General features: G+C 39.3%; 1 protein-coding gene across 21 annotated transcripts in view; it reads right to left on the bottom strand.

The window, feature by feature from the left end:
- Positions 1–21,614, bottom strand: part of KYAT3 (kynurenine aminotransferase 3) — a 114,606-nt gene that overhangs the window by 1,232 nt on the left and 91,760 nt on the right. For all 21 annotated transcript variants that reach the window (XM_033916124.1, XM_033916122.1, XM_033916128.1 and 18 more), the window contains 7 exons: positions 20,001–20,126; positions 19,785–19,905; positions 16,137–16,213; positions 12,833–12,922; positions 12,318–12,504; positions 10,716–10,789; positions 6,345–6,431 (listed from right to left, as the gene is read on the bottom strand). In XM_033916124.1, coding sequence (XP_033772015.1) covers positions 6,345–6,431; positions 10,716–10,789; positions 12,318–12,504; positions 12,833–12,922; positions 16,137–16,213; positions 19,785–19,905; positions 20,001–20,126 — 762 coding nt within the window. The remainder of the gene's footprint in view (positions 1–6,344; positions 6,432–10,715; positions 10,790–12,317; positions 12,505–12,832; positions 12,923–16,136; positions 16,214–19,784; positions 19,906–20,000; positions 20,127–21,614) is intronic.

The following is a 21,614-nucleotide window of genomic DNA, read 5'->3' as shown; positions in this document are numbered from 1 at the left end:
CACGGCGCTTTCGTAAAAAACTTCCTGAAGCCTGCCTGCTTGCAGTCGCGTGTATGTGGGCAGAAGCTTCTCCTCCGATGCAATGTCCGGTTGCGTTAGAGGAGAAGCTTCCACCCACACACATGCGACTGCAGGCAGGCAGGCTTCAGGAAGTTTTTTACAAAAGCACCGTGAAGGTAAGGGGAAGGGAGGGAAGGAGATAGATTTGGCCGTAGGGAGGGAGAGAGCCGTGCGCCTTCCCTCCCTTAAGTTTCAATAATGCGCCGCGAAGGTAAGGGCTCAGAAGGATGAGGTATGTCCATGATGGGTTGGATTGCATACATCAGTTCACAGCGTGCTGCGCAATGCTTTCTCCGGTATCCCTGCCTAATTACTGCATTGATGAACTAATGGTCTGTTTTAACAGGGGCAAGATGCTGGTTTGGCCACTTGTCTGTAGCAGCTCGAATTGCCAGCTACATCCTTTCCAAAACTGTTTGAAAATAGGACTCTCCGCCCCTAACCAACATTAGGGTTTTTTTTTTCCAATTCTTTATTATTTTCAAAACTTACAATAAGTGTAACAATAAAATACAACATTTTCTTCAATACCACACTTAATACTCTATTAATATCTATTTCAGAATTAATTACCCCCTCCATCCTAAACAATCACAATGTTCAACATATAAAATTTCTATATTGACCCTCATTCTAATATATCCAAATTTATTATCCTATCAGACCCCCAACCTCCCCCCTCCCGGATGTGCATGTTTATAAGGGAAAACAATATTAGACATTACAATATTTTGCTAATGGCTCCCAGGTCTCTTGAAATTTTTTGAATTTCCTTTCTGAATGGCTAATGTTCTTTCCATTTTATATATATGACACAATGAACTCCACCAAAAACTATAGTTAAGCCTTTTCCAATTCTTCCAATTGCTCGTAATTTGTTGTATGGCGACTCCTGTCATTATTAATAAAAGCCTGTTCTTAGCTGATATTTGACTTTTAGCTCTCATTGATACACCAAATAGCACAGTATCATAGGATAATGCCACATGATTTTCCAATAAACAATTTATTTGGTCCCATTTTGATTTCCAAAAAGCCAAAATAAGTAGACAATAGAACAATAAATGATCTAAAGTCCCTACTTCGAGATGACAATGCCAACATTTATTTGACTTAGAGCTATCTAACTTTTGTAACTGAACAGGGGTCCATAATGCTCTATGTACCAGAAAAAAACAAGTTTGTCTCATAGAAGCTGACATTGTACATCTCAACCTCCAAGTCCAAATTTGTGGCCATTGAGATGCAGAAATTTGGTGCTTAATCTCAATACTCCAAATGTCCCTAAGCCCAGTTTTTGGTTTCTTGTTTATAAATCCAGCTATCAATTTATACCACTGTACGGCCTGATGTCCCAGGAAGTCCACCTGAAAGCATAAGAATTCCAAACTATTTTGATTTTTTAAATTTTTCCATTCAGGGAACCCCACCTGAATGGCCTGTTTCAGTTGCAACCATCTAAAACTTTGTGATTTATTAAGTCTAAATTTATGTTGCAACTGTGAAAAGTCAAGCAGCTTACCATAGCGGTATATAATAAATAAATTATTATTATTAGATAGAATTTGATGTCTATTGGTCTTTGAGCTTTGAACTCTTGGGCTAGATTTAAGCAAAGTCACTAGAGTGTGAATATGCCCTAACACATGTGAATGTGTTATTTATCTCAGATCATTATTCTATGCAGTGGAACCTATTTTCGCCCTGTTGGTTCTTGCCGTACAGCACAATCAAACTGGTGGTAAGTAAATCCTAATGCTAATAAATAACATTAAAAAATTTATTAATAATGCATATGGTAGTACATTTTTAAATCCAGCCCTTAGCCTAATAACTCGTCGCGAAGGTAAGGGGGAGGGAGGGAGGTTCTCAGGCCATTGAAGGGCAGTGAGGTGGCGAGAGGGAAGGGTGGATGCTGCAGGGACGGGACAGGGCGGTGAAGGGGACAGCGGGGATGGGGTGGTGAAGGGGACGGCAGGGACGGAGACAGGGCGGTGAAGGGGGTGGCGGGGACCGGGTGGTGAAGGGGACGGTGGTCTAGTGATAGGGCAGTGACGGAGACAGATTTTTTTCCCCGTGTCATTCTCTAATAAGTAGCCCTATGTCTAATAATGGCTTATGGACTTTTCCTTCAAGAACTTGTCCAAATCTTTCAAGTCTTTTCCCCTTTCTCTTTCTTTGCTATTCTCTGTTTCCCAATATATGTAAACTTTACTGCATGATTTCTTTTTCTTTCTTTCCCTCTCTTAATTTGTCTTTTATATTTAATGATTATAAGCCATTTAGATGAGTTGTCAGTGAATAGTGTATCAAATAATAAACTTGAAACTTAAACTATAACAATTTTGAATAATTTCATATGTACAAATTCAATTGCCTCACTCGTTCCCATTTCATTTATCCTATATTAAAAAGCACCAATCACAGTACAGATCCCTGGGGCATTCTACTGTTTTCCTTACTCCATTGAGAAACCTGGTCATATAGTCCTACTTTGTTTCTCATCTTTTCATCTAATCTTCTAGTTCTGCATCGCTCATACCTAGGTAGGCTGAAGGCGACTTAAAGAGGGGGGGGGGGTGAGGAAGGAGAAGGGGAGGAGGGGTGGGATAAGAGGAGGGTTGCAGGGGGTAGGGAGTGGATACACGATACAGGTGATTAAGTGTCAAAATAGATGAGTTTTCAGTTTCTTCCGGAATATGGTGTAGTTAGGTTCCGACCTGGTCATTTCAAGTTTTTACGCCTAGAAAGGTGAGCATGGAGTGGAAAACACATTTGTATTGCAGATTTTTTGTGGAAGGGAGATTTAGAATTATTCTGATGAGGGTTCTGAAGGAAGTAGACCATGCCTTGGAGAAGAGTTTGAACTATCTTCCAATTCACAATAGACCATTGTCTCCTATCCCATGTCTTTAATTTCCTCAGGAATCTCTCAAGATGGACTTTGAACACTTTCTGAAAATCCAGATACACTATATTATCCGGTTCATTTTTGGTTACATATTTACTCACTCTTTCAATAAAATGTAGCAGTTGAAGGGTTCAAATCCCAATTTCTCATTTGTATGGTTTTTGAAAAGGATATCTAGATCATGATGGGCACTTGGGTAAAGGGGAGGGTTGTTTCTGTATGACAATGGATCTGTTTACAATGTTGTTTTGTAATGTTCTTAACTACAGAAAAGATTTTAAAAAACTAAATTAGGGGGAAAATTATGGGGAAGGCTGTTGTTCTCCTCTCCCATCCTTCCCATCATTTTTTAAAAGTAAAATTGAACCCAATTCAAAGAACTAATAGCGGGGGAAGAGGGTGTCCATAATTGCCAATTGTTGGTAGTTTTCAGGGAACATCTAAATAATATTAATAAATAAGAAAACACAATAAATCAATGTAAAATATAAGAAAATTTTAGCAGATAGGTGAGCAAGACTGGGTGCGACTAGTAGCCCGTCTTCACAGTGGCCAATCCAGGTCACTAGTACCTGGCCAAAACCCAAATAGTAGTAACATTCCATGCTACTGATCCAGGGCAAGCAGTGGCTTCCCCCATGTTTTTCTCAATAACAGACTATGGACTTTCCTCCAGGAAATTGTCCAAACCTTTCTTAAAACCAGCTACACTATCCGCTCTTACCACAACCTCTGGCAATGCGTTCCAGAGCTTAACTATTCTCCAAGTGAAAAAAATATTTACTCCTATTAGTTTTGAAAGTATTTCCCTGTAACTTCATCACGTGTCTCTTAGGGCTCCTTTTACAAAGATGTGTTAGGGTCTTAATGCGCAGAATAGCGCGTGCTAAAATGCCACGCGTGCTAGCCCGCTACCGCCTCCTCTTGAGCAGGCGGTAGTTTTTTGTCTAGCGCACACTATAGCTCGCGCTAATCCAGTGCGTGCGCTAAAAACACTAGCGCACCTTTACAGAGACTAGGGGCTCCTTTTACAATTTTTGACAGAGTAAAAAATTGATCCACTTGTACCCGTTCTACACTACTCAGGATTTTGTAGACTTCAATCATATCCTCTCTCTCAAGCTGTTTCTTTTCCAAGCTGAAGAGCCCTAACCTCCCCTTTATCATCTTGGTTGCTCTTCTTTGAACCTTTTCTAGTTCCGCTATATCTTTTTTTGAGATAAGGTGACCAAAACTGAATGCAATACTCAAAGTGAGTTTGCATCATAGAGCGATACAGAGGCATTATAACATTCTTAGTCATTAACAATCCCTTTTTAATAATTCTTGCATCTTGTTTGCTTTTGTGGCTGCCACCGCACATTGGACGGAAAGTTTCAGCATATTGTCTACAATGCCAACCAGATCTTTTTCTTGGGCACTAACCCCCAAGAGTAACTGATTTGGGTTATTCTTCCTAATGTGTATCACTTTGTATTTGTCCACATTAAATTTCATCTGCCATTTGGATGCCCAGTCTTCCAATTTCCTAAGGTCTGCCTGCAATTTTTCACAATCTGCATGCATTTTAACAACTTTGAACAGTTTAATGTCATCTGCAAATTTCATCACCTTATTCATCAATTTCTAGATCATTTATAAATAAGCTAAATAGCACCAGTCCCAGTACAGATTCCTGCGGTACTTCACTATTTACCTTCCTCCATTGAGAAAAATGGCCATTTAACCCTACCCTCTGTTTTTTATCTGATAACCAATTCCTAATCCACAACTGAACACTGCCTCCTATCCCATGACTCTAATTTTCTCAGGAGCCTCTCATAAGGAACTTTGTGAAAAGCTTTCTGAAAATCTAGATACTCTACATCAACCAGTTCGCTTTTATCCACATGTTTATTCACACCTTCAAAGAAGTCAAGCAAAATGGTGAGACATGAACTCCCTTGGTTGAACTCATGCTGACTCTGTCCCATTAAATTATGTTTGTCTATGTGTTCTACAATTTTATTATAATTGTTTCCACTATTTTGCCAAGCACTGAAGTCAGGTTCAATGGTCTGTAGTTTCACAGATCTCCCCTGGAACCCTTTTAAAATATTGGTGTAACATTAGCCACCCTCCAATTTTCAGGTACTACTATTCATTCAGTCGTGTCCAACCCTTTTATACTCTGTAAGCCAATCCTCGCCATGCTTCCATTTTCCACAGCTTCTTTCAATTGCTTGATGTCCATTCCCGTGTCATTCTTGATGGTATCCAGCCAACGGGCTTTGGTCTTCCCTGCTTCCTTTTACCACTGACCATTCCAAGTAGCACCTCCTTTTCTACTGAATTCTCCCTCATCACATGTCCAAAATAGGTCAATTTCTATCTGGTAATCTTGCCTTCCAGGGTTTATATGATCAAGAATATCTTTATTGATGATATCTTTATTGATGATATCTTTATTGACATCTTCTCCAGCACAACTTGAAGGCATTGATTTTTCTTCTATCTGCTTTCATGAGTGTCCATGTCTCACAGCCATATGTCACGATTGGGAACACAACAGAAACAGAGTATGACGGCAGAAAAGGGCCGTTGGCCTAACAAGTCTGCCCACTCAAAGAACCCTCCCCCTAAGCATTTCCCGGGAGCGAACCCACATGTTTATCCCATCGTCCCTTGAAGTCGAGCACGTTACTGGGAAAGACTGAAGGTCCATCAAGTCCAGTATCCTATTTCCAATAATGGACAATCCAGGTCACAAGTACTTTGCAAGATCCTAAAAAAGGGTCACATGATCGTATTTATGCTTACCAAACATCAATTTTGCCGCAGTATTCTGAATAAGTTGCAACCTTTTCAGGTTGCATTTATTCAGACAAACATAGAGGGAATTAGCATAATCCATGGCCACATTAGGTATAGACTTATTATCAGCTTAACTAACTGTGGTGATACCTGTGGTTTCATATCTGGATTTCCAAAATCATTGCGTATTAAGAAATAGGATAGAAAAAGTACTGATATGGTGTTGGCAGTGAATCTTGCAAGAAGAGCAAATCCCATCTCTCACTTGAGGCTCTAAACCAGATTTAAACTATTTTGGATACAGCAAGCTTGAAGGCAAAAGTAGCATTAGAAGAAAGCAGCAAAACTGATTGATTCAATTACACCGACTATGAACATACCATCGAGTAGCCTTCAGAGACAAACAAATGATAAAGCATACTGAGGAAAGTCAATCAATATGGTTGTCAGAGTCATCCTCAATTTGATGGCACTTGATCAACTGAACTTGAGGAGAACAGCTATATCTGCCAGGAGCCACGGTCATGTTTGAAAAGTTATAATAGTAAGAATAAAACTTTACTGCCCTGAATCAACTTACTTTAATGAAACAAAAGCGGACAAATTTTTCAAACTGTGCTCTAGTTCCTGGACCACAAAATGCTGTAAGAGGAATAGCTGCCAATTTCTGAAAGAATAAATATGAAAATATGCATGTTAATATGCTAAAAGTTAGATGCAGGGCAATGAAATATATAAGAGATCTATGATCAAATGTAGATAAAGATTGATTCTCAATTCAATGTATAATCAAAAGTCCAAAATACAGTTCATTTTTATATATTTATATATATATAAAACCCTTAGCATCATGCCTCCGAATGCGCAGGAAGGCTTGAAAAAAAACAAACAGGCAGCAGCCGCGACCAATAGAAGGCCAACTGGAAGCATCGCGCAGAGCACGCTGTCCAATGGCAGCCGAGAATGGGTGAGACCAAACTCTAAACACTCCACAGCGCCATGGGCTGAAAACTAAACTGAGACAGTACAATTTAACTGCCGAGCAGCGCAGAGAAGCAGGCATTTGGAGGGCAGTTAGGAGAGACAGAGTACGCGGATGGGGTAGGGGTGGTGTTGAAGAGTCAGAAGTGCACGAAAAGATGCTGGAATAGAGGAGATGATGCTCATGGAGAAGAGGGGACTGGAATAGATGAAAATTAGATAGATTTGAGATGGAGGAAGAAAAATGGAAGAAAGTTTAATACAAAATATTGGTATAGAGCAGCACCGAATCTCTCCTAGTTTCCTTAATTTCTAAGGTGCAACAACTACATTCTCGTAACAAATTCGCTGTCCTATTACAATTCGATCTCTCTGCAGCTTTCGATGTTGTCCACCACGACATACTACTTTATCAACTTTCCGAGATAGGAATTGAATCCACCGTCCTAAAGTGGTTCTCAAACTTCCTACGCTCTCGTTCCTACACTGTCAACACAAATGGCACCATGTTCGTTCCTTGGACACAATCTTGCGATGTCCCTCAGGGATCACCCCTATCCCCTATTCTCTTTAACATCTATATGTCCTCCCTGAAACTCCTCCAATTATCCCCCCTTGAAACAATCTACACATAAGCTGATGACATCCTTGTCCTCCTTGAGGCAGACCAGAACCTCACCAACCTTCACGAGAACATTACAGCTTGCATAATGAGACTCCATTCCTGGTCCTTCTCAGTACAGATGAAATTGAATGAATCAAAAACAAAATTACTCTGGCTCGGCCCAAAATTAGAACACCTGCCCACCCTATTCGCACTACCCTCAGGCGCTGCACTGCAGCTTGAGTTCTCAAGCAAGGTCCTTGGCATCATTATCGATTCTTCTCTCTCCCTCAATGACCACCTCAACTCCTTGGCTAAATCATGCTTTTTCAGCCTCCACATGCTGAGGAAAGTAAGATCCTATTTTCGCCAACAACATTTCGCCGTCCTTGTCCAATCCATCATCCTCTCCAAATTAGACTACTGCAATGCCATCTACTTAAGCCTATCAAAAAAAAGTCTTCAAAGACTCCAGCTAATCCAGAATACTGCAGCCAAGTTGATCTTTGCAAAACGCAAGTCTGACCATGTCTCCCCACTCCTAGTCAAACTTCACTGGCTCCCAGTGATTTCCAGAATCCATTTCAAATGCTCCTGCCTGGCTTTTAAGATCATTCACGGCATCCTTCCTCCCTTAATCCCACTATCTTATAACTCCTCGAGTCTTGACTCTACCAGACCCGCCCAAAGGTATAAATTATCCTTCCCCTCTCTACACGGTATTCGCTATGCAGGCAAACTGGGAAATCCCTTCTCTTCAGAATCACAGGTCTTTGGAACGACCTTACTACCCCACTGCGGAACCTGGGCTCCCTCCAATTATTCTGCAAGCAATTGAAAACCTGGCTTTTCACTAAAATGTAATTCTATCCCCCCTTACTCTTCTCTTCTATATATAAGTTCATGTAAACCTTTTTTTTCCTTCTCTGTCTATATTTTAAGTTCTTGTAAACCGTGCCGAGCTCCACAACATCCGTGGAGATGATGCGGTATATAAACTTAAGGTTTAGTTTAGTTTAGTTTAGAAGTGAAGGAGGAGAAAAAAAAGAAATAATGAGCAGAGAGGAGGCCAGAGTTGGCAGCACAGAAATGTACTACATGTATAGAGAAGCAGCACCAGAATCTGGGACTGAAAAATTAGAAAGATAAAATCACCAAACAAAGGTGATGAATGATTTTATTTTTAGATTAGTAACCTTCCCCCCCAATTGTGCTAAAATTCTACACATCTATTCTAGCACCTATTAATGTAACGGGCTTAAAAACACTCGTATTGATATTATATTGATATATATTATATATATAGAATTTTTTTTTGTATTTGCACAAACAATCACAAAAATTTCATAAAATTACAAAAATATTTGTGAAAAATATTTGGAAACCCATAAGTTCCACTATCTCTTTAATATTAATATCTCTAAACATCCTGATATTATGTTTCAAGCATGTACTCTGTCTCAAAGGAAAATTATCTTCCACATAAACTTTTCATATCCTAACCTTGGATTAGGTTATATTCCAGCAGTCTGTTATGATTCGTTTAAAGTTCGTTTGTGTTTTTAAAATAATTTGTAAACTATATATTTTTTTATCTCTATGAATCCGTCAAAAGATAACTCTTCTACTTCCCCCAAGAGATTCGATGTTATAGGACTTGGAGGAAAGTGAACATAATGAATAGGAGCCCTTTTCATTATAACCTCTCATCCATTCAGGAGATTGAAATTTCCAACAACTTTGGACTAACTTGGATTTGGTTATTAAGAAAGCCAACTAAGGGAGCAGTGCGGTGAAGATCCTAACAGAGTAATTACAATTGCTAATACAAGGATGAGGATTTTTTTTTTTTTTTAAATCCTATGATTCAGAGAATGTATACATTACCAAAGACTCGAAGATTTATATAATCTTTCTGGTAGGCCAATTGTTTCTGTCAGTAGATCTGTTTTATCTTGATCAATTTTATTGTAATGTTTTTGTACTTTTTATTCCGATCAATTTTATTGAAATGTATGTATTGCTTTTTTATTGAATTTTATTGTGATTTTTACTGAAAATGTATGTATGTATTGTTTTTCTCATGCTGTGAGCTGCTTAGAACCTCCCCGGTATGGAGACATATAAATAAATTATTATTATTATTGTTTTGGAAGTGTTATGAGGGTCATTTCATAAATAATGCACAATATTTTTTTAATTTACATGTTTTATTTTTTTTCAAGTATTTATTTACAATCCTTCAATATAGTCTCCCTGCTTTGCAATGACCGAGTCCCAACATCTGAGAAGCTTCATTATTCCATCCAAGACATCGTTTTTGTTCAGTTGCCAAATGGCTCGGGTACTAGTGGAAAAAAGCTCTTCCAGAGATGCAAAACGATGTCCACGCATAGGTTGTTTCAACTTTGGAAAAAGGTCGAAGTCTGGTGGACTTATGTCTGGACTCTAGGGAGCATGAGGTAACACCTCCCAGCCATATTCATATAGTTTTTCAATGATGACATTCCCTATGTGCGGACGAGCACTGTCATGAAGAATGAGTGGCCCAGCCAAGAGCAACTGAGGTCAGGTTTGTGCATTTTTTGCAAAAAATTCATGATAATACATTGCTGTGACACTTCTTCCACATGTAACTTTATCTGTGATGATGATGCCTTCATGATCATAAGCAAAAATCATCATTTGTTTGTCTTTTGATTGACATCATCAAAATTTTTTGGTCATGGGGAAGATGAAGCTCTCCACTTGTCACTGAAAAACTACACGGATACGGCTGGGAGGTGTTACCTCATGCTCCCTACAGTCCAGACATGAATCCACCAGACTTCGACCTTTTTCCAAAGATGAAACAACTTATGCATGGACATCGTTTTGCATCTCTGGAAGAGCTTTTTTCTGCCGGTACCCGAAGACATTCGGAAACTGAACAAAAACGGTGTCTTGGATGGAATAATGAAGCTTCCCGGACGTCGGGACTCGGTCATTGCAAAGCAGGGAAACTATATTGAAGGGTCACTTCTCTTCTGCTTCGTTACTCATATGTGTTCCTTCTGTTGCACATATTCATGTTATTCAAACTTTTCCTTTTAAACATTTTGCAATTTTGCCTCACAGAAATATTGAGCTGGCTCCAAGACTGATTCTAGAGACATTCTACTAATCACCATTTTCTCCACCAAGTGAATTCCATTTACCACCACCTTCTGATGTCTACACCAACCACACTTTACCAGCAGAAATCCCTTTGAAAGTTGCCCACTCACAAAATACTAGTTTCATTTCAACTCAAATAATTAACTCCTCCCATTGGACCTTCATTAACCACCTGTCAAAAAGTCATCTGCAAAAATACACAAATCTTACCTTGGTTTTAATCATCCATTTCACAAATCTGTAATCATAAGATTCATTCTCTTTCATATCAGACAGATCCACATCTAAAAGAAGAAATGCATATAGAAATTATTTGCAGTGCATGACTGACAGGAGAGGGGCTACTGCTAAAATGTTATATTTCGTTGTGGACTTCATTAGCAATAACAAAAGTTGTAATGAAGCTCTAGGCATTCACTTTTATGTCTGGAAATTGTTAGCAGCCTGAATAATGATAATGTATACTGAAAGGTGTTTTATCAATAAGAAATGGCAATTCTTAGTGTTCCCTCATTTTATGCCCTCCTCTGTACCTTCTCATTCTCCCTGGTTTTCCCCCCTCCCCGGTTCCCTTCTCCTTCTATTTACTGCCTCCCTGGTGTACTACCCTCCTCCCCTATAGCTCAAAACTACAGTCACCTGGCCTGTCAATCTCTCTTTTTTGGGATGGGGAATGTATATCATATGGAATTAGGAATATTGATAAAAAGGGGGGTATTTATTTTATCTTACAAGAATATTTGATTGTAAATACAAGTGATATGTGAAAATTGTTTTTATTATGTTTAATTCACTTGTTGTAAGAATTAAAAATGAATAAAGATTTACAAAAAAAAAAAATCTCTCTTTAGGACCCCTTAATTGTGAATCTATGCCCTCAAAATCGGCATAGATGCAGACCTTGATTACTGATTTCCATCTTCAGTTTGTATGTCTTACCAAGACCTGGATTTGTATGGGAGAGGAGGCACTTTCTCTATTCACTTTTCCTCTCATACCTCCTGTTATGGTGGTCGAACAGCTCTTATCCTCCCTTCTTCCTTTCCAGTTGTGGAGCTCTCTCCTGACCTCATTCCTTATACAGAGGACCTCTTCCTTAAGACTGCCTTCCTTTCTCCTCCCCATTTAACTATCTTGCACTGCCTTTCTTCTCTTTCAGCAGAACTTTGGGATTCACTTTGTCAATCCCTCGCTGATGCTACTATTTGATGCCCCAACATTCTTATTATCAGGGATTTTAACATTCATGTCAACAATCCTTCTGTTCCTCGTTCAGCATCTTTTCTTGCAGATCTAGGTTTACAATTTTTAACCTGCCCCACTCATCAAGGGAGTCATACCCTGGATTTACTCGCTGCCCTCAGTTCTTCACCACTCCAGTTGAGTGGATTTATACCCCACCCTATTTCCTGGTATGATCATCTCCTCTTTTGCTTCCATCTTCAGATTCCTTCTCCCTCCTTCCTCTTACATAAATCCTCCTATTCAACCAGATATCTTCATACCTTGGATCCCGCTCAATGTCCCTCTTTGTCCACCTTTTTCCTGACAGATTTCTCCTCGTTCACCACTGAGAAACAATCCATTTGTTGGAATACTATTCTTACTACCCAATTTAATACCTTTGCCCTTCTTATTACTTCTTCATGGCCTGCAATTACTGCACTAAAGTAATTTGGGATCAAATATAAATTATAGGACAAAAAATTACAAAGTATACTATATGTGAATGAAAGCTCAAGGAAGCAGATACTAGTTCTGCTGCTGGGAGTAGGAGGATTAAAAATATGGTACATTAAAAAGTTTGCTAACTTAATGAAGATACATCAGCTATGATGAAATATCCTCCTTCAGGAATGAGAGGTTTCAGCCCAACTTCCTGGAGTAAGTTAGCCATCCGATCACGCTTGACTTCCAGTTCCCGTGACAGTGAGTTAAAATAGCACTCTGGGTCACCCATACGTTTGAAGTCTTTCAAAAAAGCTTGTGCCAAAGCTTCCTATAAATAACATGAAGAAAAGATATATTTTAAAAATACAGATCAACAGAAAATTGCACAAAGAATGCACTTTTAATGCAAAATTAAAAGATTTTATTTATCTTGTGATCTTGGGCAAGTTACTTAACCCACAACTGCTTCAGGTGCAAACTTAGATCGTAAGCCCCCAGAAGAGCAAGGAAATACCTTGTGTACCTGAATGTAAATCACCTTAAAATTGCATCCAAATAAATAAGTAAATTTAAGTGTAAAACCTAAAGACATGCTAGCAAACTATAATCCTTGACTATCGAGTATAAAAAAAATGAAGCTTTAGCTTTGCACCTACTTGTAATAGCGTTGCACAAGCATAAACGCAATTTTGCTGAACAATTTGCAAGTGTTTTATGAGATGTTGTGGACCAATAGACCAACCGAGCTAAGAAAAAAAGAAAGAAAAGTTACAAATAAGGCAAAATTTTAGCCAATTCTTTCTCTACCCAACAACTCCGAGCCTGGACGTGCATCTTTAAAAGATTTCTATAATGCCACCTCGCAAGCCAACACAGTAACAGCAGTTGCCTTCTCTCCTCCCATAGAGGGAGGCATTGCCTCTGATGTGACCAGTAGTGCTGCCTGATTCAGGAAAAAAAAAATGTTTGATTCAATTCAGCCTACTGAATCGATCTTTCAATTCGATTTTCCTGCCCAATTGGGTGCTTTTTTCAAACATCCTGGTGAGTTTATTTTATAGCCTCTTCACCCCCTTTGCCTTCTCCTAACCACACTGGCGCTGTGGTGTAAACAAAGTAAACAAACAAAAAAGACTTTTCCTCTGTCTGTTAAATCCTAGCTCACATTTGTGGTCTAACAAAACCTCTGGCAGGATACACGTTTCAAATCTGACATATTGAAATAACAAAACAGAAAATAAAATTATTTTTTCTACCTTTTGTTGTCTGGTCATTGTTCAAATCTTGTTGGTCCCAGGCTCTGGTTTCCTTCTTTCTTCTTTCTCCATGTTAACCATCCATCTGCAATCTCTGTCCTCCCCTTCCGTTTCCCTTCCCTCCCCTGGAGGTCTGGCATCTTTCCTTTTTTTCATCTCCATCTACAGATCCACCTTTTCTCAACTACCCTTTCATCCAGCATCTCTCCCTTTCTGTAACTTTCATCCCTAAATCCCATTGTCCACCATCTCTCTCCCTCTCCTCTGTTTTTAGACCCCTTATTTCTTCCCCCCAAAGTCTGGCATATGCACGTCTCTTTGAATCCCCCCTTCCCTCCCTCCCCTCCCCTGAACGTCTGCACCTCCCTGAAGGCCTGCGTATTCAATTTACCTAATTTCAGCAGAGAAGGGGCGGGACCGCGGCAGAGAGAAGACAACTCGGATGACGTATGGCAGCTTGCAAAGATCGCTAGAGCCAGCGATCTTCTGCAGGGCAGGCTGCTGAAATTAGGTAAACTGATGCGGGGAAGCCGGACAAAAGCGGGGAAGCCACTTCCCAACTGACCCTCCCCATTCACCCTCTAAAGCAGGAGCAGCAGGCCAGCAAGAGGCAGCACTGCCGCTCCTGCTTTAGGGGTGAGGGGGGAGGGTCAGTCAATGAATCGGAAGGCCGATTTTTTATCATGGTAAATCGATTCGAATCGTGAATCGGGCAGCCCGATTCTCAGCTTCCCCAGCCTGATTCTAATTTTCCCCAGCCCCCCTGTCCAATTCTCAGCTTCCCCAGCCCCCCTGCTCGATTCTCAGCTTCCCCAGCCCCCCTGCCCGATTCTCAGCTTCCATCCCCAGCCCCAAAGACTCACCAGCCCCCCTGCCGATTCCCAGCTTCCATCCCCAGCCCCAAGACTCACCAGCCCCCCTGCCGATTCCCAGCTTCCATCCCCAACCCCCGACTCACCAGCCCCCCTGCCGATTCCCAGCTTCCATCCCCAGCCCCCAAGACTCATCAGCCCCCCCACCGATTCTCAGCCCTCAGCCCCTCCACCGCCAATTTTCAGCCCTCCTGCCAGTTACCCTTTGCTTCCAAGGTCTGCACGCTCTCCCCTCGACGCTCCCACGTCCTTTCGTTTCTTCTGATGTAACTTCCGGTTTCGCAAAACTGGAAGTTACATTAGATGGGAACGAGTCCGGCGGCCGGTGGTGAAAAAAAAAAATTAACTTGAATCAGAGCTGAATCGGTGAGTCCGTTTTTTTACCAAAAAGAACCGATTCGAATTGATTCACCTGATTCGAATCGGGCAGCACTAGTGACCAAGAGAAAGAATGATTACAGATCTGAATAAAAATATGCTGCCCCTACAAAAGATTTTACTTATAAGATAGGTCATAAAATTCTAGGGTTCAGCGAGTCCAGGCTTTGTTACTGATATTAGATCCACTTAATAGAATTTTACCATCTATTTTATTTATTTATTTATTTATTTATTTGGATTTTTATCCCGTCCTCCCAGTAGCTCAGAACGGTTTACAAATGAACATACACAGTGGGGAGTAACTAGACATATAAGTAGTACAACAGGTTTAGTGATTGGATTTATAGATTTTGGAGAGAATTAAATACAGGGAGAGTATAGCAGAAAGAGAGAAGGGGGAAATACAGTAGTTTAGTTTAAGGAAAGTTATATGCGTTTAGGTACAATTTGTTAGTGGGTAGAGTAAGAGAGGGTTATACTGGAGTTGGGAAGGTGATAGGAAGCATATAGCTCTATGCTTCCTAGGTTAATGATCAGATCATTTGATTATTAAAACCACTCCTTAGACATTTTTAAAATTCAGAATTCAAAAAGAACAAAGAGTGATAAAAACTGGAGAAAAGAACTCAATATGCCCTTACTCCAAAAACGTTCAAAGATTTTTTAACATCTTGGATAAGAAAAAAAGCATCATAGGTCAAAACCTCCAGTCCCCACCCACCTCTTGTGTACTATATTTATACTAATCTGTACTATAACATTTGATTTTTACAGCCAGTTATTACTTCTTGGTACAACAATAGTACTAAGATCTATTATTAAATAGCAGGCAAGTACTCATACTTATCTCTTCAAGTTGTGAATTCACTTTTCAAGCACTATGATAAAAATGAATGAGCAGATGATTGAGAAAAGTTTTTAGGTCTGGACATACTCAAGGCTTTATCCTTGGGAAAGTCTTTTGACATTTTTTTAACTACAGGATCGGTGATGCCCTTACACTAAATATTTGAGAATCTAAATATTTTGTTTAAATTGAATAAGTACTACAAAGGCATTTGTCTTATTTTTTGATGTTTAAGTTCTGAGATAGATACCCATGCCCGTTTGTTTTCATCCAGCATAAAACTTTTTCTCCATTGTTTGAACTGCTGTATAATTTGAGATGGGATACGTTCATGGTCTTCATTTTATGTTTCTGACTCTCGGATTAGTGTCAGGACAGTTTGTAAGCATTTTCAGTGACACTATCTGTAAATTGCTCTTATCCAGATAAATGCTTTTGAACATAAGACCAAACAATGCCTGAGATATTCCATCCAAGAGCCAATCAGGGTACTTTAAAAATTCTCTGGCCTCAGAACAGCTATATGAAAATATTCTATACTAAATAAGAGGTCAAAGTCATTCTAACAAATTATTTTTACTTTTCAAAGTTCTTTTCCTCCTACCTTCCAGCCAGTTACACTGAAGGTCTTTCCAGCACTTCCTATTGTTATTGTTCTTTCCCACATACCTGGCAAAGTAGCTGAACAGAAAATAAAAATGTTGGATATCTACTATATTTATCTGCAAAACTTCATCTACTTATATAAACAAAAAGCAATCAAAATACACACACACACAAAAAAAACCCCAAACAAAAATGTTTGCGTTACAAATATTCCATCTAAAACATCAATGATTTCTACTATGTTCTACCATATTGTTTTCTAGGTGTTTTCTTTAAGTAGTTGGTATTAAAACATATAGATTATATAACTGTCGTTTCCTATGTTTAGAAAATAAAGTTGTTTTAAAAAAATAAAGCTTTACAAGTTATAGGGCTCCTTTAACTAAGCTGCGATAGCGGTTTTAGTGCACGCTTAGCGCACACAGAATTGCCACACGCGCTAGATGCTAACGCCAGCATTGAGCTGGTGTTAGTTCTAGCCACGTAGCACGGGTTTAGCACGCGCTAAAAACGCTATCGCAGCTTAGTAAAAGGAGCCCATAGTTGACGGGAGGAAGTGACGCCAGTATCCCAAACAGTAATCTTTACTTTGCCATACTAACTTTTTTTACACTTTGAATGAGTAAGAGTTGGCCACAAAGTATAAAGCAACTTTATTAAGAAAACAGACCATGTTTTGGCATATAGCCTGCATCAGGGATCTGCATAAAAATACATATTAAAAAAAACATACTTTTTTTTTTTAAATTCTTTATTCATTTTAAATTCATCATCAAGTGTAACCAATTATATCAGTATATAACAACATGTATCACTTGAAATTCTTACACAAATTATCATAAAATATAAAAATTATCCCCCCTCCCACCCATTCATCTTCAAGTACTACAAATAAACATAATTCAAATAAAAAACAAAACTTATTTAAAACAATCAAATTTTCTCCCCCAACCCCCCCCAATAAAAATATATATATCTACCAAAAGGAAAATGATGTTCACTCATTACAATAACTTTCTAATGGCCCCCAGATCTTCTTAAAATTATCATAATTACCTTTCTGCAAAGCAATTGCTTTTTCCATTTTATAAATATGACAAAGTGAATTCCACCAAAACGAATAACTAAGATTAGAATAATTTTTCCAATTACTAGTAATATGTTGGATTGCAACCCCTGTCATTATTAGTAAAAGTTTGTTATTAAAGGACAACTAAAATAACTGAAAAGAATGGATTGAAAAAAAAATGTGCTTATAAAAACATCAAAACTATAGACATATAATAAATTACACTAACTTTCACAACATACAGTATGCAAGCAGCTAAAAATAGGCAGATGACTCAATCTACTTCTCCTTTGGCAAGCAAAGTGAAAACCGCAGAGATTAAAGAGACACCATGTTCCTAACAGAGAGCAAACACCAGAATCACAGCTTGCCCACTCTCTTCCACAGCATAGCATCTACAGACTCCAAAACTGAAGCTCACTGGAATTGAAATGCACAAATGGTGAGCATCAATCTGTGTGTTAGGATCTTAAAAGATTCTTTGGTGATATGAAATGGGAACCAAAGGTGCTCAGGGAGGATATTTTAATGAAAACAGATTCATTACACTGTGATATCTGCAAGTTTGGAGTGATGAGGAGGACACGAGTCCAAGTTAGATGACAACAGAGAGGTCCTCACCGAGCACAGCCAATAAAAACAAAACTTTTTAAGTGAGCAGTAGTATCCATGTAGATCTCTTATACACATTCATTACGGATATCCTGAAAACCTAGCCTGTTTGCAGCACTTGAGGCCTGAACTCTTGCATCCCTAGCATAGATGTTCTATCTACAGTAAGACAGACTATCATCATAAGGTAAAAATCGCCATGCAAGAATGGCACAAAACAAAAAGAAAATTCTTTTATAAATGCTTGATCCTTGGTCTTCATTCTCAGTCCTCAAGGACCACCACCAAGTCAGTTTTCAGGATATCCCCAATGAATATGCACGAGCGAGATTTGTATATAATAGGCATCAAAATTAACCATTCATATTCATTAGTGACATCCTGAAATCATGTCTCCTTGGCAGCCTTCAAGGATCAGAAGTGATAAACCAAGGCTGCTGGTGGACCAACTATCATAATTAATGTAGTGAATTATGTTCTGATCTGTGTTCACAGATAAAGGATTGAGACTTTAAGAGTAGGTCTGCAAAGACAAATACAAAAATGAATAAAAGTGTGGATGAACAATTTTCAGAAGAACATGTTTGTGAAGAACTAGCTAAAAAAGTAGATAAAGAAGTATCTTCATTCTCTGCACACCCAAAGAATTCTTCAATAGCACCCTAATATACTTGAATAATACCATCAACGACCTAAGTGCTTGGATGATGAGAAATTTCTTCAAACTAAATAAATTTAAAACAAGAATATTATGGTTCGGATACTATAGCTCGCTACCTTGCACAGAACCAGAACTGTCCACAGGTGAGAGTCTAAAGATAGAGAATACCTCCAAAGTCCTGGGAGTCACACTAGAGTCAAATTTAACCTTCAACACACACACATTACCGCTCTAGTGAAAAAATTCATCTTTAAAATGAGACAACTGAGGATAATTAGACCAGTCCTGACCGAGACTAGCTTCAAGACAGTAGCACAACCTGTCCTAATAGCATATCTGAACTATTGCAACTCACTATATTGTGGCATTACAGAAAAAGAATGCAAGAGACTTCAATTACTACAAAACACAGCTGCAACTGATATGAGAGGGCAGTTCACTATTAGAGCAACTACACTGGCTGCCAATGAATAAGAGTCCACTTCAAGAAAGCCTACGTGGTGCACAAAGTGATCAATGGAGAGAACTCAGAGGGACTACCTTCTGATATTAAAGCCCCACATTCCTTCTTCAATTCATGCACTATGCAATGTTACAAACTATCCTTCCCATCTCATCAATAAGTACGGCTAAAGAAGATATTCGAAACTTGCTTTGAATATCAGGGACCTCTCATTTGGAACAAATTGCCAATACACCTAACACAACCAATCAACTACCTTGATTTCTGGAAGAAATTAAAGATATACGTATTCTCACTTTAGTCACTTTCCTACCTTCACCCCTTCTTCTAATCCAATGCTCCTTCTAACAATGTAACTCAAGAACTTGACCTAAATCTTATTGTAAATTGCATAGATTCCTTGCAGAAAATTGTGGTATATAAGACACTGTATTGTATTGAAGGACCACTTAGGATACATCTGAACATACTGGGGAAGTTCTGGGAACCCTCTGTCTAGCCTTTTCAATTCTTCTTTAGAGCCTGGAGTGATCTTAGAGGACTGGAAAAGGGCAGATGTGGTCCCCTCAAAAAAGAATATGACATAGTGTAACTGTCTTGCATATCTATATAGTCTCATGCTGCGTTTCTGTGCTACCAGACAGCAGAGGGATACACAACACTTTTTAAAAAAATTTCAGGACTGTATTTTTTTAATCAAAATATTTTTGTTATATATTGTGGCTATATGCTGAGAGAGAAGCATTCCAACATAACTTTTAAAACTGGAATGTCCTTTTTTTAACAAATCTACATATTTCAAGATCAGGCATTTCTGTTGTGACTATTACAATAAAAGTACCTATTTTAATATGTTTATTTCCAGTGTACACAAGCCATTCATACACCTCATCACTTATGCACACGACATCATGTTTAATGCAGAGATCAGCGATTACTTCCAGCTCGTCTCTGGTATAAATCTATAAAGCAAAGAATAGTTGGTGGTAAAGTATTGAATGCACCCAAGACACCTACAAGAGCTATCATAGTTCAATTAGCTTAGAAACACACTTACCTTGCCCACAGGATTATTTGGTGTATTCAATATGATGGCTTTGGTTCTGGAGTTAAATTTACTAGCTAGCTCATCAGGATTTAAAGTCCAGTCACCACTAGATGTTGGGCTTCCAACATTGGATTTCTGTCATAAGAATAAGTTTTGAAATTATCCACCTATAATCACTATTATATGGATATTTCTAAAGTACATGACAACATCTCATGAATGAAAAGACACCAGCCTTAGCAAGGAATGCTACTGCTTTTCCCCATCTAGAAGAAACACCCTCCTGTAAGTTTTATAAAAAGATAGTTATTGAGCGTTTAACCAACATATATTCCCAATAAAATTAAGAGCATAAGGGGCTCATAATCGAAACAGAAATATGTCCAAAAACCAGCCTAAATCGGTATTTGGATAATCAGTGAGACAAGTCGTCCCAAGTGCCGATAATCAAACCGGGTTTTAGACGCAACTAAAAACGACTTAGGCGTTCACAGTGCTGCAGTGCCCAGAGCTAAAAGGGGCGTTTCAGGAGGAGTGGCGAGGGCGGGACATGGGACGTCCTAGACTTAGTCGTACTGCATGTATAACCAAAAGTTTAACAACACTGCCTAGACAGAACTTGGACGTTGTGACTTAGGCCATCTAAAACCAGGTCTAAGTCACAAGAAAGTATCCAAAGTGACCAGGTAACCACTGCAGAGACAAAGTACAGACCCCTACACACTTCCCCAGTGATCACTGACACCCCCTCCCATAAAAATTGTGGCTTAAGTGGTCCGGGGGGTAGGCTAGTGAGCCATGGAGGGGAGGACCCAGGCCCATAAGCCACTCTAACCACCGCATGCATGGTGAAACATATGCACCCCCCAAAACCCTTATGTACTACCATATAAGTGGCACCTGCAGCCATAAGGGCTATTGGGGTGGTAGACAGGTGGGTCTAGTAGGTTCTGGGGGGTGTTTTGATGGGGGCTCACCATGACCTATAAGGTTGTTGTGGTGAGATGTGTATGTGGCACCCTTTTTGTGAAGTTCATAGTAGTACCCTGTAAGATATCCCACTACTCTGGTGCAATGTTTGGGTGTCCAGTCCATCACTTTGCTGACCCTGCCCACGTCCAAAAGTTCTTGTTCTGGGCGTTTTTGACTTTTGGATGAGAATGGATAGACGACTTAGAAGTCTGGATGATTAAATGGCTGGTCGTCCAACTAGACGATTTTCGGGGAAAAAATTTTTGGATGTATTTTTCGGGAATGAACATTTTACATAGCCGACTTTGGGTGGCTAGAAACTTAGGCCAAAAACGGACTTAGACGTTTCTTTTGATTATTTCCCTCTCTGGATTTAAGATGGCAGATCTAACTGACCTCTGAGTGCATTTCATTTCCTTTTTTTCTTGATCTCCTCCTAATGGGGAAGGCATAAGGAATGTCAGCGAGGGAGGGTGGGGGTGGGGTGATATACAGCCTAAGGCCTCCTCTCTATCTAGATCCATAGACAGATTTGTGACACTGTCTTGAACCATTCAGTCTGAAGAAACTTCGGCTTCGATGCTGCCAGCAGAGGGAGTATCTGGTGCATCTATCGGAGAGACCCAGTGTCGTCGTTCCTAGTCTCACAAG

The sequence above is a fragment of the Geotrypetes seraphini genome, chromosome 12 (genome assembly GCF_902459505.1).
Source record: "Geotrypetes seraphini chromosome 12, aGeoSer1.1, whole genome shotgun sequence".
In the NCBI taxonomy this organism is placed as follows: domain Eukaryota; kingdom Metazoa; phylum Chordata; class Amphibia; order Gymnophiona; family Dermophiidae; genus Geotrypetes; species Geotrypetes seraphini.
Note: the sequence above shows the minus strand (reverse complement) of the source record. Positions and strands in the feature narration are given on the sequence as shown.